Source organism: Euprymna scolopes, chromosome 6, assembly GCF_053919585.1.
Source record: "Euprymna scolopes isolate OS-2025 chromosome 6, ASM5391958v1, whole genome shotgun sequence".
NCBI classification, from domain to species: Eukaryota; Metazoa; Mollusca; class Cephalopoda; order Sepiida; family Sepiolidae; genus Euprymna; species Euprymna scolopes.
In genome coordinates, this window is record NC_136487.1 from 143,739,214 (window position 1) to 143,754,082 (window position 14,869).

At 31.8% G+C, this 14,869-nt stretch overlaps 1 protein-coding gene across 3 annotated transcripts in view; it reads left to right on the forward strand.

Annotated features, from left to right (window-relative positions):
- The window catches only part of LOC145278022 (monocarboxylate transporter 9-like), an 89,220-nt gene that overhangs the window by 67,608 nt on the left and 6,743 nt on the right, over positions 1–14,869 (forward strand). For all 3 annotated transcript variants that reach the window (XM_080130225.1, XM_080130226.1, XM_080130224.1), the window contains 3 exons: positions 530–716; positions 10,716–10,985; positions 13,009–13,134. In XM_080130225.1, the coding sequence (XP_079986351.1) occupies positions 530–716; positions 10,716–10,985; positions 13,009–13,134 (583 nt within the window). The remainder of the gene's footprint in view (positions 1–529; positions 717–10,715; positions 10,986–13,008; positions 13,135–14,869) is intronic.

Here is a 14,869-nt window from a genome sequence, read left to right on the forward strand (position 1 = left end):
GTCTGACAAGACGTTGCAATCATCATCATGTATGTATGTATGCATGTATGTATGCCTAAAACTTTCGACAGGCGACGGATTTTCACAAAATCGGTATCGTTTTGAAGCTTGACCCTTCGGACGACAAATATCGAAAAATTGGCTAAAAATATTAATTCTTTCACCCTCAACTGAACACTTTTCTACAGGGAGGGGTCGCTTTTTCCGCCGATATTTTCGAAAGTCATTCCCTCTTTTCGATTGATTAGCCTTAATTTAAACCTTCGTCGCTTTCGGTTTGACGATAGATGCAATGGTAAAGACGTCACTTTTTTTCCTCCTTCGCGGTACGGGTTCGAGCCTGCCTGCTTACTACCATTTTTTCTCCCCCCCCCCAAACACTCGGGCAACGCCGGGCACCCTGGCTAGTATATATAATACTCGTGTCTGTATGAAGTTGACACTAGTTAAAACACTACTTTAAAACATATCTGTTTCATTTACACGTTTACATTCCTGTTTTTATGAATTAAAAATGTGTAATTTTTAGGATAACTCCAGCCGACGCATAAGTGAAGATGTTAAGCCGGCACCTAGGATGTTGCAAGTGAGACAGTCAATTGCTTCAGAGATTGTGCCAAGTGATTTTTATAGTCGCAAAACTGGCCATTGCGATGCAACAATATTTAAAAATAAATACTTTTATCTATTGTTGGCTATTTACATATCAAATGCAGGTAAGTTATTACTAAACTATTTCTTAACTAGTAATTAATCGTGATTAGTAACCATTACCTAACTAGTATGCACGTTTCATGAATGTATATTTATTATCTGTCGATTGTCAAATGAACTTAGCAAGACAAAGTTAAATTTTTAAAACCCAGTGCAGGAATAGTAGTGTCAGAAATTTTGTGAAAACTATTGAATAATTCCACCCGCTATCTTTCGAAGCTTATAACTCCTCGAAAAATGTAATTCAAGCCCTAATTTTTTTCAATTAAAGGAGCAAGGACCAAGGTTTCATTAAAAAAAACAAAAAAAAAACAAAAACAAACAACGTGTTTTTTTTTTAAAGAAAAGGTTTTAAACTTCGGACTTTACAGGTAAATTTCTAAAAAACACTACTTTTTTTGTTTTAAATTTGAATATATTATTTATTGATCTTTTATCTTCAATTTGTGATATATAAAACTTTGGTACATAAATTAATTATTTACTTTTTAATAGACATTTGAAAATGGGGGGGGGCGTGAATTAAAAAAAAAACGTTTCTCTAAAATATTATATTCGATTTATTGGAAAGAGCATAAAATTTCACATTGACCCTGAAAATATCGTAAAAATAGAATCAATAGAAAAATTTTGATAGATTTTTAAAGTTTAAAAATTGAAAAATACTGAACTCATAACATTCAATTAATTTCATTACTATTTTTAAAAAAATATTTCTATTACTTTTTATACAATTTTAATAGTTTATTTTGGAAGTATAATCCATAAAGAAAATAAACAACCCACCTTTAAAAGAGAAATTACGAGTTTTTTATATTTTATTTGCAGTTTCGTGTTAGGGGTGTCAAAAATTCCTACAAAAATTCTGATACACCTCGTGCAGGAACACAAGAAGTATTAACTCCAATTAATTAACAACTTTAACTATGTAACCACAAGTTTTAATATATTCTTATTTTTATACTAGCGGGGGAGGAGCGGCTTTGCCCGGGCGTAAAATACGCTTAAATATGATATTTTAATTTGTCCAGAATTTGGATTATAATTATTATAAAGTTGTGATTTCAAAAGTAAAAAAAAGAAAGTATTTATGTACCATCAGTTAGAATCGAAACTGTAGCATTCAAAGTTGGTGACGTTACCACTGTACCAACGTGACACGCATATAAACTGATTAAAAATTAAAAATAAACTAAGATGAATGTACAAAATAACGATTTTTTCAATTTTGGTCCATTTTTTGATCGTTTAAAAGTTATTTTTACTGGCTAAAGACCCATAAAAGAACAGCTCGTAAAAAATCCAATCATTTGAGACCTGTAGCGCCGCGCTGCGACCTTTAGTTTCGGAGGAGATAGAGTTTGAAAATATGGCGACAGACAGACAGACCAACAGACACATAACCGTTTATATATTAGATTTATAGAAAATATAATTATGTTCGGTGTTCTTTGCTTCGGTTTATTGTAGTTCCCATATCTTAGTTTATTTCCATCTTTTACTAACACTAGAACCTGACTACGGATATGATCAATACAGCATGGACAGAGTAAAATCCTGTTTAACGAAGATGCTACAATCACATTAGTTTTCATTCAGGAAGCAGGAACACTTCATCAACTCCAGCATCCCAAGAACTTTGTCAAATTGATGACGTCACATCATCATCATCAACAACAACAACAACAACAGAGGGTTATGCGTTTGATGCATTAAGATGGATTATACATTCAGTCGATCCAGACTAAGATTTATCGAAGGAGAGAGAGAGAGAGAGAGAGAGAGAGAGAGAGAGAGAGAGAGAGATGAACATCTGGTCATCTATGACTAGGATTTAAGCCCCAATAGGGATTGAAGTGTACAAAAGAAACAGTGAATATTTACGAAATATAATTTTCGTTATCAAAACAAATGTTTCGTTTTTAGATCGATCGAAACAATCAACCTTTATTTCCAAAAAGGTTGCCGACTATTCGACTCATTTAATTATGAAAAGCCTACAAAACACTATAATTTCTTCGAATATTTGTAAATTTAATTAACTAAATAATAGTATAAATAATTCTGACAATCAAGACATGTGAAATGTGGAGGACCCAGTTTTGAAAGCCGATTTATCATAATTTTTTTGAAGGTTTCCGACTACTTTTTGATTGTATTTGAAAGATTAAAGACTAAAGTTAATTTCCAAAAGGAAAAAAAAAATATTTGTACACGTGAAAAAAAAAGTTATGAAAATGTTTTCATGACGAGCTAACCAATTCAACTAAATTTTGAAGTTAAATAAATAAATTGTAAAAATCCTTTAAAAGATAAATATTAGTTTTCTGGGTCTATTTCAAAGACAATTAGTGAAGTAAAGTCATAAGATATTGAATTAAATAAAAAAGACACCTTGCTTGTGCAAAAATAACTTAATTAGCCCTTAAAAAGCAAGTAATTTACCGTTTGCTAAAAATGCAACAAACAGTAGTTTTGTAAACATACTTATAAGGAGGCCCAAAATTTCAGCCAATCGAAACGCTGTTTCAAAATGAAGTCATGATAGTAAAAGGAGGTAGTGGTGCCAGATTTCTTTTTTTTTTTTTTCCCAAACGTACATCCATACATTCCTATTCTGAACGTTTGTATCAATTTTTTACCATTTTTTAATTTAATTATTTTTTATGTTTCTGATTTTAAATTAATTAAAAAAAAATTATTTTCAAGATTACATAAAAATTATGTCACGCCGAAAGTTTCACATTCTTGCGAGCAAGGAAATTATTAAAATCTTGCATATAAAAATCTTGCGAAATCTGTAATTTAAAAAAAAGTAAAAATATTTTTGCTACTATAATTTTTTTGTGTGAAAATATTAAATAAACAATGCTTAATTCAATGGTAATATCGGTAGTACGAAAAATTCATTTTTTTCGAGTTATATCGAATTCATTAATACGGACTTTATGGGCTTTTTTTTTGTAATTTTCCTGTAAAAATTATTATTTTTTTATTTTTACAAATTACGATGCTTTATTTATATAAAAAAAGCAAAAGTAAATTCTTGCGTTTTTTATTTACTACTGAAAATCGTAACTTTAGTAAAGGTATTTTTTGTTTAAACAAAATAATATATTTCCCCTAAGATTTAAACAAAAATAATTAGTTCATTATATTCCGCGATCATTATTTGATAAATACTGAAAATTTCATTAAAATTGGTTAATTTCCTGATTTTTGGTGAATTTTTAAATAAAGGGAGGGGTCAAAATGTTTATACATTTTGACCATCGGCATTCATTTTGCTCGTACCTAGTAAAATAAATGGAGCTGTAGAAATATTACAAACTGTCAGTGGATTTGGAGAAAGTATATTAATGTAATGTTATTTTGATAAATAAAGTATCTGTATAAATATACAGATACTTTATTCATTGCAATGCGGCTTCCGCACCGGGCGCTAAACCACGGACATGATATTTTCAGTGCGTCAAATCTAGGAAAAATGCAGAGAACAACGTAGACCTCTCCATATCGCATTTGTGGACCTCAAGAAAGCTTTTGACATAGTAGAGATGGTCTGTTTGCCATCCTACAAAAGTTGGGCTGTCCACCAACTCTTCTTAGTTTGATAAGATCGCTCCATGATAACATGACAGCCGCAGTCTTCTTCGAGGGTGACATGTCTGACAACTTCTTCATGTGCATTGGAGTCAAGCAAGGTTGTGTGTTTGGCTCCCACACTGTTTGGCTTCTCAGTTCTTCTGCACCACGCTTTTGGAAATCACGAGGATGAAGACAGTGTGTTCCTTCATACTCGCTCTGATGGAGAACTTGTTAACTTGGCTCGCCTACACGCCAAAACCAATATTCGAAAAGTCCTAATACTTGAGCTGCTGTTTGCAGACAATACTGCATTGGTCTCGCACTCCGCAAGTGAACTCAAGCGGATGCTTGACAACTTGAGCGCTGCTTGTGCAGAGTTCACACTGGTAATCAGTGTGAAGGAAACAGTTGTGATGCATCAGGGTGACGCATCACCAATCACCATCAATGGCCACGAACTAGAGATTGTCGAGAACTTTGCATATCTTGGATCCAACATCAACAAGGGAGTATTCATTGAACAGGACCTACAAACGCGCATAGGTAGAGTAGCGTCTACTTTCAACCAACTACGGGTAAGAGCATGGTTCAATAAATACCTTACTTCTCGCACAAAATGCCGCATCTACGAATGTTATGTTTTGAGTACCCTATTGTATGGAGCAGAGACTTGGACCACATATGCTCGTCACAAGAAAAGACTTCTTCGATGCTTGCGACATATCATGGGCATCAATTGGTGGGATAGAATCACCAACGAAGAGGTGCTAAGACGTGCCGGCAGCCGCTCCTTGTTCCAGACACTCAAGATACGATGATCGCGCTGGCTTAGACACCTGCGCAGAATGCCCAGCGGCCGTCTCCCTAAGGTTAAGTTACAGTTAAGACGAAGAGGAAGTCTCGAGTACTATCCACACTCACGGTATTTGAGCCCCTCTGGATTTTTCTCTTTTTTGGGGGTGATGTGGGCGGCATGTTAAATCCAGGATTCACACCACGAAACGAGCTACAATGAATGAGTTGAAAGCAACGATTGAAAGATGTGTAAACATACTAATTGAACTTATTAGAAACGTTTTCGATTCAATCAGTGAGCGTTTTCAGCTGTTCATGGACCACAATGGCCAACAATTTGAACACTTTCGATAATTAACTGGTTTCTATATTTGTTAACAGCCTTTTGATATATGAAACTTTTCTTTCTTATAATAAATGTTGGTTTTATGATCAATTAAAGAGTGTATACATTTTATTGGGACACCCTATATATATATATATATATATATATATATATATATATATATATATATATATATATATATATATATATATATGGACACTAACGTAAATGGACACTAACAAATTATAACAAACCAAGTACTTACATAGATTCGTTGCCAATATCGCTGGTGAAATAGATGGCTCATTCTACCACTCCAGAAGGTTTCTCACTCCCAACACAATCATCTACTTGTATAATAGCCAAATACATCCTAAGATGAAGTTCTGGTACCACAAACGGGAAGGAGCTGCTCAGATCACCCATTTCCTGTCTTGGCAAGGTTTAAAGCCGATTTCAAAACCTAGTAGGTGATGCCCTTTTTTCTTATATCCTCTTTTCTACAGAAGAAACATTGTGAGTTAATCCTTGCTTGTTATTTTCACAAGTGCTCAACTGAGATTCAATTTAGTGTCCCTCCTGCAAAACATTCACAGCAAACACTCGTCTAGCTACAACCACTGTCAGCAATTTCCCATACTTTCTACTTGTGCCTAAAACTAAATTCAAATTCCATGAACAAAGTTTCTTTGCTAGAACTGACTACACGTGAAACTTTATACTGCGTGACTTGGCTACTTTCCAGTTGACTACAATGTGATAGTTTTCAAGTCCAATGTAAATAAGTTATCGTTGCGCCGTCCTCTTAATCAAATTCTACCTAATTTCCACCACTTCCGGTCATTATACGATGTTGTCTCATTGACCACCTGGCACTTATTAACTTTTGTCCTTGGGTTGCCTTTGGACCTTGATATGGTGACTCCCATGCAAAAGAAGTTTACAAAAAAAAAAAAAAATAATGGAATATATGTAAACTGTTTGAATCAAGAAGTAAATATTTATATAAAAGAAAAATGAACTTCAATAAAAAAGAAAAAAATGGTATAGTTTAGTGTATATAACTCTTCTTTGCTCCTATAATTTTTTTGTGCATTGATATTCATATTAAAACCCTTTCTTTAATTTATTTAAAAAGGAAATATAACTTTCTTATATATGGATCGTAAGATTGCATTTATCTGCAAAAGATCTAGCTAATTTGCATATTTTTTAAAAATATTCATGTTAGTTAATTCCCTATTAGTTTTCCCGGTTTTTTTATGGGATGATCATCTTTAGTTAACTATTACCCGTAATTATATTAATGCAGATATTCTAAATGATTTATACTTGCGTAATATTTGTGTAAAAAGTTTATAGTAAACACAAACCTGTTTCTATAGGCATTGCCAAACGAATGTGAAAAAAAAAAAAATATGCATGATTCCGTGACGTCAGATTTGTGTTAACTATACGAATTATGGAAAAGCAGAAGCGATTTAATGATTTTTCAAAACCTTTGTTTATCATCTCCAAACTGCAATTAATAATTAATATTTGTTATAATTTTGTTAGGTTTTAAGATTTTCGCAACTTAATGATTAATAATATTATAAACATTTTTATATTAAATATGAAATACGGTTTTACTGAATGTTCATTTGGTTAACTACGGCTTCCATATTTTCAAATGGTTATTTTGTTCGGAAAAAAGAGACAAACAAAATATGAGGGGGTTCCTACAAAATGCTTAATATTTGTGCAATAATATTTTCAAATCCGTTTTAATCTTGGGATAAAATAGCTGACAAGAGCTACGTTTATATTAAAACTTAATATTAAAAATAAATATAAACACAATTAAAAATTTATGTTGTAACGGAACATTTTGAAATAATGGAATTTTAATCTTTTTAATCTTTTAAAAATCAATTAATTTTTAGGAAGTTTCTTTTTCTTATCAAATCAACTGATTATCGTATATATTAAGTCGAAAAAAAAAACGGCATTTAAAAAAACATAATAATATTATTAAATTAATAGAATTTTTTAATTGCAACTTCAAGGTAAATTTTTGTTCAATACGTGTATTTAATTTAAAAAATAAATAAATATGTTTTACTTATTTGAACTCTTATGTTTCATAATAAATAGAAATTTCGATAGATTTAAATATATTTTGTTCAAATTTCGAAAAAAAATAAATATGGGGGGGGGGACGCGCACTTAAAAAAATATTTCCCCTAGTATATTTTATGAAAACTGCATTTTATATGTAATTTCATTTTAAAATGGATAAGTATCGAAAATTTCACGAAAATCTGACCATTAGTTGATTTTTGCTAGATTTATTAAACACGGGTATGTTTTCACGTTCGGAATGGTTACTACATGCGATCGTTATTTTAAAGCGCCAATTATGTAAACACGATTTTCGTCTCGCAATTTCATTATTTTCGTACGATGAAAATTTTTTTTTTTAATTATTACTAGTTTATTTTGCCCTTTTCTTTTAAAATGGAAGAAAAGTTATATTGATAATATTAATTTATTATAAAGTTACATCGTTTTACATATAGGGGGGCTTAATTCTGTGGTGACTTTTGGAGGTGCCTATGTTTCTATATATATTTCTGTATGCGTATACATATATATATTTGTTCAAAAAATTTTGCCTACCAAACTCCTCTGTCAGTTTTTGGTCTACAGACATTAAATTTCATAATCGAACCCATGCGAAGCTTTATATTTGTGTTTTAGTCGGGGAGAATTGGTGCAAAAGTGTGAAAATAAAAGAAATTGAATTTACCAGGTGAAGGTCGAACGACGGCATTACGAATATGCATGCGTAACGTAATAACTATTGGTTTATGTTTTAATTTTTAGCATTAAAGCAAACATGTCTTCATAGCTCAGGCAGTAACGTCAAAGGAAAAACTAAATCGTAGGCTAAACGGTTTGATCCTCAGTAGTGGCGCACGAGTCATTTTTAAAAACTATATATTGGATCCAATATAATATAATAATAAATACGAAATCGGCATTAATCAAAATGTTATATCTAAGCGTATTTTACGACCGGGAAATGCCGGGCAGACTTCTATGAAGATCCTAACAAAGGAACTAAAACTGGAGTTTTAAATTATTGAATTATTATAAGCAGATGCCAACGTATGCAAATGACCGAGCCATGTGCGAAGTAACGTCACAGCAAGGAAGAAGGAAAGAAAAAAATTATAATAAAAAGAAAAACGTGGTCTAAGAAAGAGAGAAATAGACATGTTACACATCTGGCCCGAGAGCGACAGGGAAAGACGTGTTCTAAACATGGCCGGACAAAGACAGAGTACCACATGAACAAGATACGGCAGAGTCTTGTTAAGCACATTGGAGTACAAGAAAACTTTTGAGCAAGACACAAGGCGTTATTCTGAAAGTACCTGTAAATAAATGTCCGTTGTTTTAACTGAAGAGAAAATGAGTCGAATTCTTACCTTGTTGTTTCCTTGCGACTGTCGGCATACAACGCATGGGTCCCGAGTATTAACATGCAACGACTACGTTACATTTTTTTCACTTAAGATCTTAAAATTAAGGAACGTATGCAAGAAGAAAGTGATCAGAAATATCTACGAATGAAAGGATGTAAGAAACTGGGAAGAAACACGATTCTTTGTTTCCGGAATAATCGTATGGATGCGTTATGCTACCCTGAGTAGAAGAATAACACAAGTGGAATGAATACGATGACGTAGTTGAATTTTATTCCCGTTAAGTAAATTATTATTCTTTTTTACATGCTTGAGTTATTGAAATGTAATTACAAGTTATAATAACAACGTTGTTTTTGTTTAGATAATCGCTGACTGCGTTTGTCGATCTGAAAATGAAACATGGAAAACATTTTTCATAAATATTCACCGTTTCTTGTTAAAATTGCGGTTTTTAATTGTATCACCCTGCATTGAAAACAAGAAAAATATATGTATGACTTGTTTTGATTGGACTATTGTTCTCGTCTTGAGTATTATTTGTGCAACGTTTCAGTCGGTATAGCCTCCAGCCTTCATCAAGCATGCTGACTGCCATCTTGGAAAAGAAAGGAGAAATGTTACTGGCTCTGTAGATGGTTTCGTATTCTAGGAGTTGTCTACGGAGCCAGTAAGTTTTCTCCTTTCTTTTCCTAGATGGCGACCAACATGCCTGACGTAGGTCGGTGGCTACACCGACTGAAACGTTGCACAAATAACACTCAAGATAAGAACAATAATCCGATCAATGCAAATAATATTAACAATCAGACCTCATCTAAAAAAATCAAAACTGTAAAAAAAATGTATGACTTATAATACTAAATAACTTTACATTTCCTCAAGATTATTATAATAAGCGAGCAATAACAGTGTACACATAACTGCCAACGTATGCACTGATTATTATAACTAACGACGATTTTATATAGGTTCCTGGTGATATTGAAGCTATTATATATGTATGGAATATTGTTGTCATATTTGGGCTGGTGCATCTGCTACTTGTCTCTCACTCCTAGACAAGATTAAAAAAAGAGTCGCCAACTTGATAGGTCCTGAACTGTCATCTAAGCTTCAGCTTCTGGCACATCGATGAAATGTTGCATCCCTCTGTCTGTTCTACAAGTATTTTAATGGTGAATGCTCCGACGAACTGTAAGCACTTGTACCCCCTCGACGTAAATACCCCCGACAAACCCGACAAACAGCTAACTCCCCCCCCACAGTAGAGATCTCTAGATGTAAGAGAGCTTTCTACTCCAGTAGTTTCTTCCCAAGAACTGATAGACTTTGGAATTCCCTTCCGGATCCCTGCTTCGCCAACTGTACTGACATACAGAAGTTCAAGTGTAACATGAACCGACATCTTGCTGCTCAACTCCCCAATTAGTACCTCTGTAGCTTATGTCTCTGATAGTAGCCCCCATACATCAAAGTGGCAATGTGCCTTGTTTGGGGTGAAAATGTAATTAAAAAAAATTATATACATACAACTAATTTATAACACAACAATATAAATAGCGCGTAAGTCCACACGAAATTCATGAAATTTGAAACACTTAATAAAGAGGTCTTATCTCGAAATATATCATGAAACGCGGTTACACGTACTAGATTACTACGTAGAAATTTAGGCTACATTTTATCATACTGATATACCAATTGTATATAAGTATGTGTTGGTTTTCAATCTATTATATACGTACGATTAATCCGTAAAAAAATTAATATCAATTTATTGTTTTCACTGATAATTATATATTTTTTGTTTTTTTTAGTAGGAGATTCAATGCAGATATATATACCTGTTTACGCTGCAAGTATAGGATTGAATCAAGAGAGAGCCGCTGTGATTATGGCTATCTATGGTATCTCTAGCATTGCCAGTCAACTTTTGGTTGGATTCCTGGCTGATATTATACACATCCCAACAAGTTATCTCTTGCTGGCGACTTTATTCAGCACGGCATTGGGTGAATTACTGATTCCGTTTTGTGAAAGCTTTGAAACACTTGCTTTATGTGCAGTTTTGAATTCCATTGGATATTGTAAGTATTAGCAGGTGTTACTCGAATACTTATTGGAAAGTGTTACGGGAAAAAATAAACAATTACCCTTGAAAAAAATGTTATATAGTTGGTCGATATAACAACAATAATAAGTCTGTTATTTCATTGCTGTGCGCATAGAATGCACGAATAATTTTCCTAGCGTGTTTTTGTACTTGCGAACTATATGTATGCACTTATTGAATGCGTCGTGGTTCAAATAACAGAGGACATTCAGTTATCAAAACAAATGCATTCATTTTAACTTCAGTATCGTGGGTTACAATAGTGAAGAGGCGGGGCGAGAGTGAGTATGTGGGTGGTGTTTGTGTGGTGGCGATGACTGCTAAGAAAATGTGTCATCTGTCTTCTGTCTGTTTGTTCTTTGTTGTGCACATGTTTATACTGACCAAATTTCATTTTCTCTTCGTTTTGGCCATTGACGTAAGAGGTCAAAGTGTGGGTTGTTTTCTTTTTTAACGGACTTTGTATGCCTTGGCTGACGTTATTCTGGTCAACAATTGGAACACAATACCCAGCATCGCCCGGTGTGTATATATGTGTGAATAACATCCGACATTTCCAAAGTTATCTGATTTTAAGAATCCACCCACAATATAACAAAAAATTCAACGTAAATGTCTAACAATTTACGTTATTTACTATATATTTTATTTTACCGAATATATTTCACTGATATTGAATTAAGAAATATCGTTGGTTAAAATCCGGCAGCCAACCACTACGTTCATCATCTTCAAGACCCTCGTCGCCTCCACGAAATTTCTTAAACTACAATTGTACTGTGTGTTCAATAGTGGTTCCTGTGTCAAACGCTTCGTTGATATTGCAAGTGGTTTCAGTAGCTTTTCGCCCTAGCTTGAATTGAAATAAAACAAATTTGTGCGAATTTGCTTTTTCCCACCTTGTATTCAACGTTCTGAAAGAAGATATTGTTTTAAAACGATTAGATAGAATGAAAAATCTTTAAAATGGTATATAAACTAAAGGTATTATAACAAAGACTTATTTGAAAGGATAACATTTGAAATCAAATTTTGAATTATATATATATATATATATATATATATATATATATATATATATATATATAATTCAAAATTTAACGGTTTTAGGACCAAAACTAGTGCAGATATTTTTTTTTTAAATAAATAAACATATTTATTTATTAAAACTAAATTAATATTTCGAATTATAACAAATTCTACATCAGGAAAATTCAGTTTTTTTACGTCACATGGCGGCGATAATGCTTGGGACGTCTTCAGATGTTGTTGCAAGTTTTAATTGTTCGATACAGTGTAAGCATGGTTTAACGCGTGTGTCATATGCAGGAATGCACTGTTTTAAGCACTGTTGATATATGGAATACAAAAATCAAACTTTACCGGTTTTAAGACCAAAACTAGTGCAGACATATTATATATATATATATATATATATATATATATATATATATATATATACACACACATATATATATATATATGCATGTATATACATATATATATATACATATATATACATATATATATACATATATATATATATATATATATATATATATATATATATATATACACACACACACACACACACACACACACACACACATATATATATATATATATGGGTTTGCACGGTACCCAAGATGGCCGACCTGTAAAAACGTGGGAATGGAATTTCTTTTCCCCAAACGAATGCACCAGGTTTATCATGCACAAAATTAACTTTTTGTTGGTAACATCGGATGGAAATCACATCTGACGAGTTGATGAGAAAGAAAATTTTTATGAAAACATAAAATTATAAAATTGTCATCCCATTAACGAAACGGCTGTAATGAAGAGATCCAAGATGAAATAAACGAGAGTTGTATAAAAAATGTAAGTCTTTGAATTTCAACACACTTTTGTACTATATATATATATATATATATATATATATATATATATATATATATATATATATATATATATAATAGTCATTTTTATTCTTGCAGACAGTGGAATATCGCTTCGAATTGTAATGACTGTAGGAATTCTTGGAATAGAGCATATGACGACAGCTTACGGCATTTTAACAACGTTAATTGGAATTCTATATATTATATATCCCATATTGAATGGTATGTAGCAATTCTTACGCTTGTTATTCATTATCGTTTCAGTAAAATGTTGCAAACGTCCTGAATTACTTTGTACTAAATTCGAAAATGCATCATTGTCTATTTCAAGTTTAGGAAAGGTAATCACACAGTTACCTCCCTTCTTGTTATATGGTTAAAATATTGCAGCGGTTTAATTAATGGACTACGAGAGTTGGGGAAGCTCATGTGGTTGTCTGTCTTTCTTTCTAGTGAGTCAAAGTTGAACTTGATTATTTTATCAGAGACGGAACATATTCTGGAATAATTAGGAAAAGAAAACAACTTTATATTAAAACTAGCAGGAAAACTCGACGTTGCTCAGGATTTAATGCAGAACCTTATATTTTGATTTTGCTTCCTTCAGCACAATATTTATTTTTTTCCTTTCCTTTAACCTCATATATATATATATATATATATATATATATATATATATATATATATATATATATATATATATATATATATATATATATTTGGAGGGTGGTGCCCCCCACAAATTTTCTTGCTCTTTACAATATTTTTGTTGGCACACTGATGGGTCTCGGTAAATATGAAACATAATTATATATATACTAGCTGTACCTGGCCACGCGTTGCTGTGGCTCATTTTGTTAAAATGGAACACATGTGAAAGTAGAGAAAAGTTTGATTCTTTTTTTCAAGAGAATGTACAAATTATTTATTTTTTTTAACAGATGTTAAGAAAATAAACAGAAAAATACTTCCATCATTAATTATGCAAAAAATAAATAAAATGTTGATTTAGTGTTTCAATATGCTTATAAATTACGATAAAACTTGCTGAGTATGCACTGTTTTACGGTTGTTGTAAAAATGGAACGGAAACTTAAATTTCGCTTCGTTTTAATCTTTCTTCATTTTTTAATTGTGCCCCTCCTCAAACAGATATAATCAAAACAATAACATTCAACAATTGTACTTTATATATATAAAACACAAAATATTTATTAAAAAAAGTTAATAACGAAAGGGAAATAATTCAATTTTTAAACGAAAAAGTCAGTTTGGTATATCTTTTTGTTATTTTTTACATAAGTCCAGTTTACCATTCACATTGGAAATGTCGGGTACGTTTACAATGAATAAACACTCCATCTAGTAGATGTATCAGAATTTTTGTAGGAATTTTTTACATCCCTATCACGAAACTGCGAATAAAATATAAAAATCTCGTAATTTCTCTTTTAAAAGTGGGTTGTTTATTTGCTTTATGGATTATACTTCCAAAATAAACTATAAAAGTTGTTTTAAAAGTAATAGAAATATTTTTTTATGTTTAAAAAAACAGTAATGAATTTTACGAACTCAATATTTTTCAATTTTTGAACTTTAAAAATCTATCAAAATTTTTCTATTGATTCTATTTTTACGATATTTTTAGGGTCAATGTGAAATTTTATGGTCTTTCTAATAAACCGATTATTATATTTTAAACAAACATTTTTTTTAATTCACGCCCCCCCCCATTTTCAAGTGTCTAGTAAAAAGTAAATAATTAATTTACACACCAAAGTTTATATATCACAAATTGAAGAGAAAAGGTCAATAAGTAATATATTCAAATTTAAAACAAAAAAAGTAGTGTATTTTAGAAATTTACCTGTAAAGTTCGAAGTTTAAAACCTTTTTTTTAAACCACGTTGCTTGTTTTTTCTTTTGTTTTTTTATGAAACCTTGGTCCTTGCTCCTT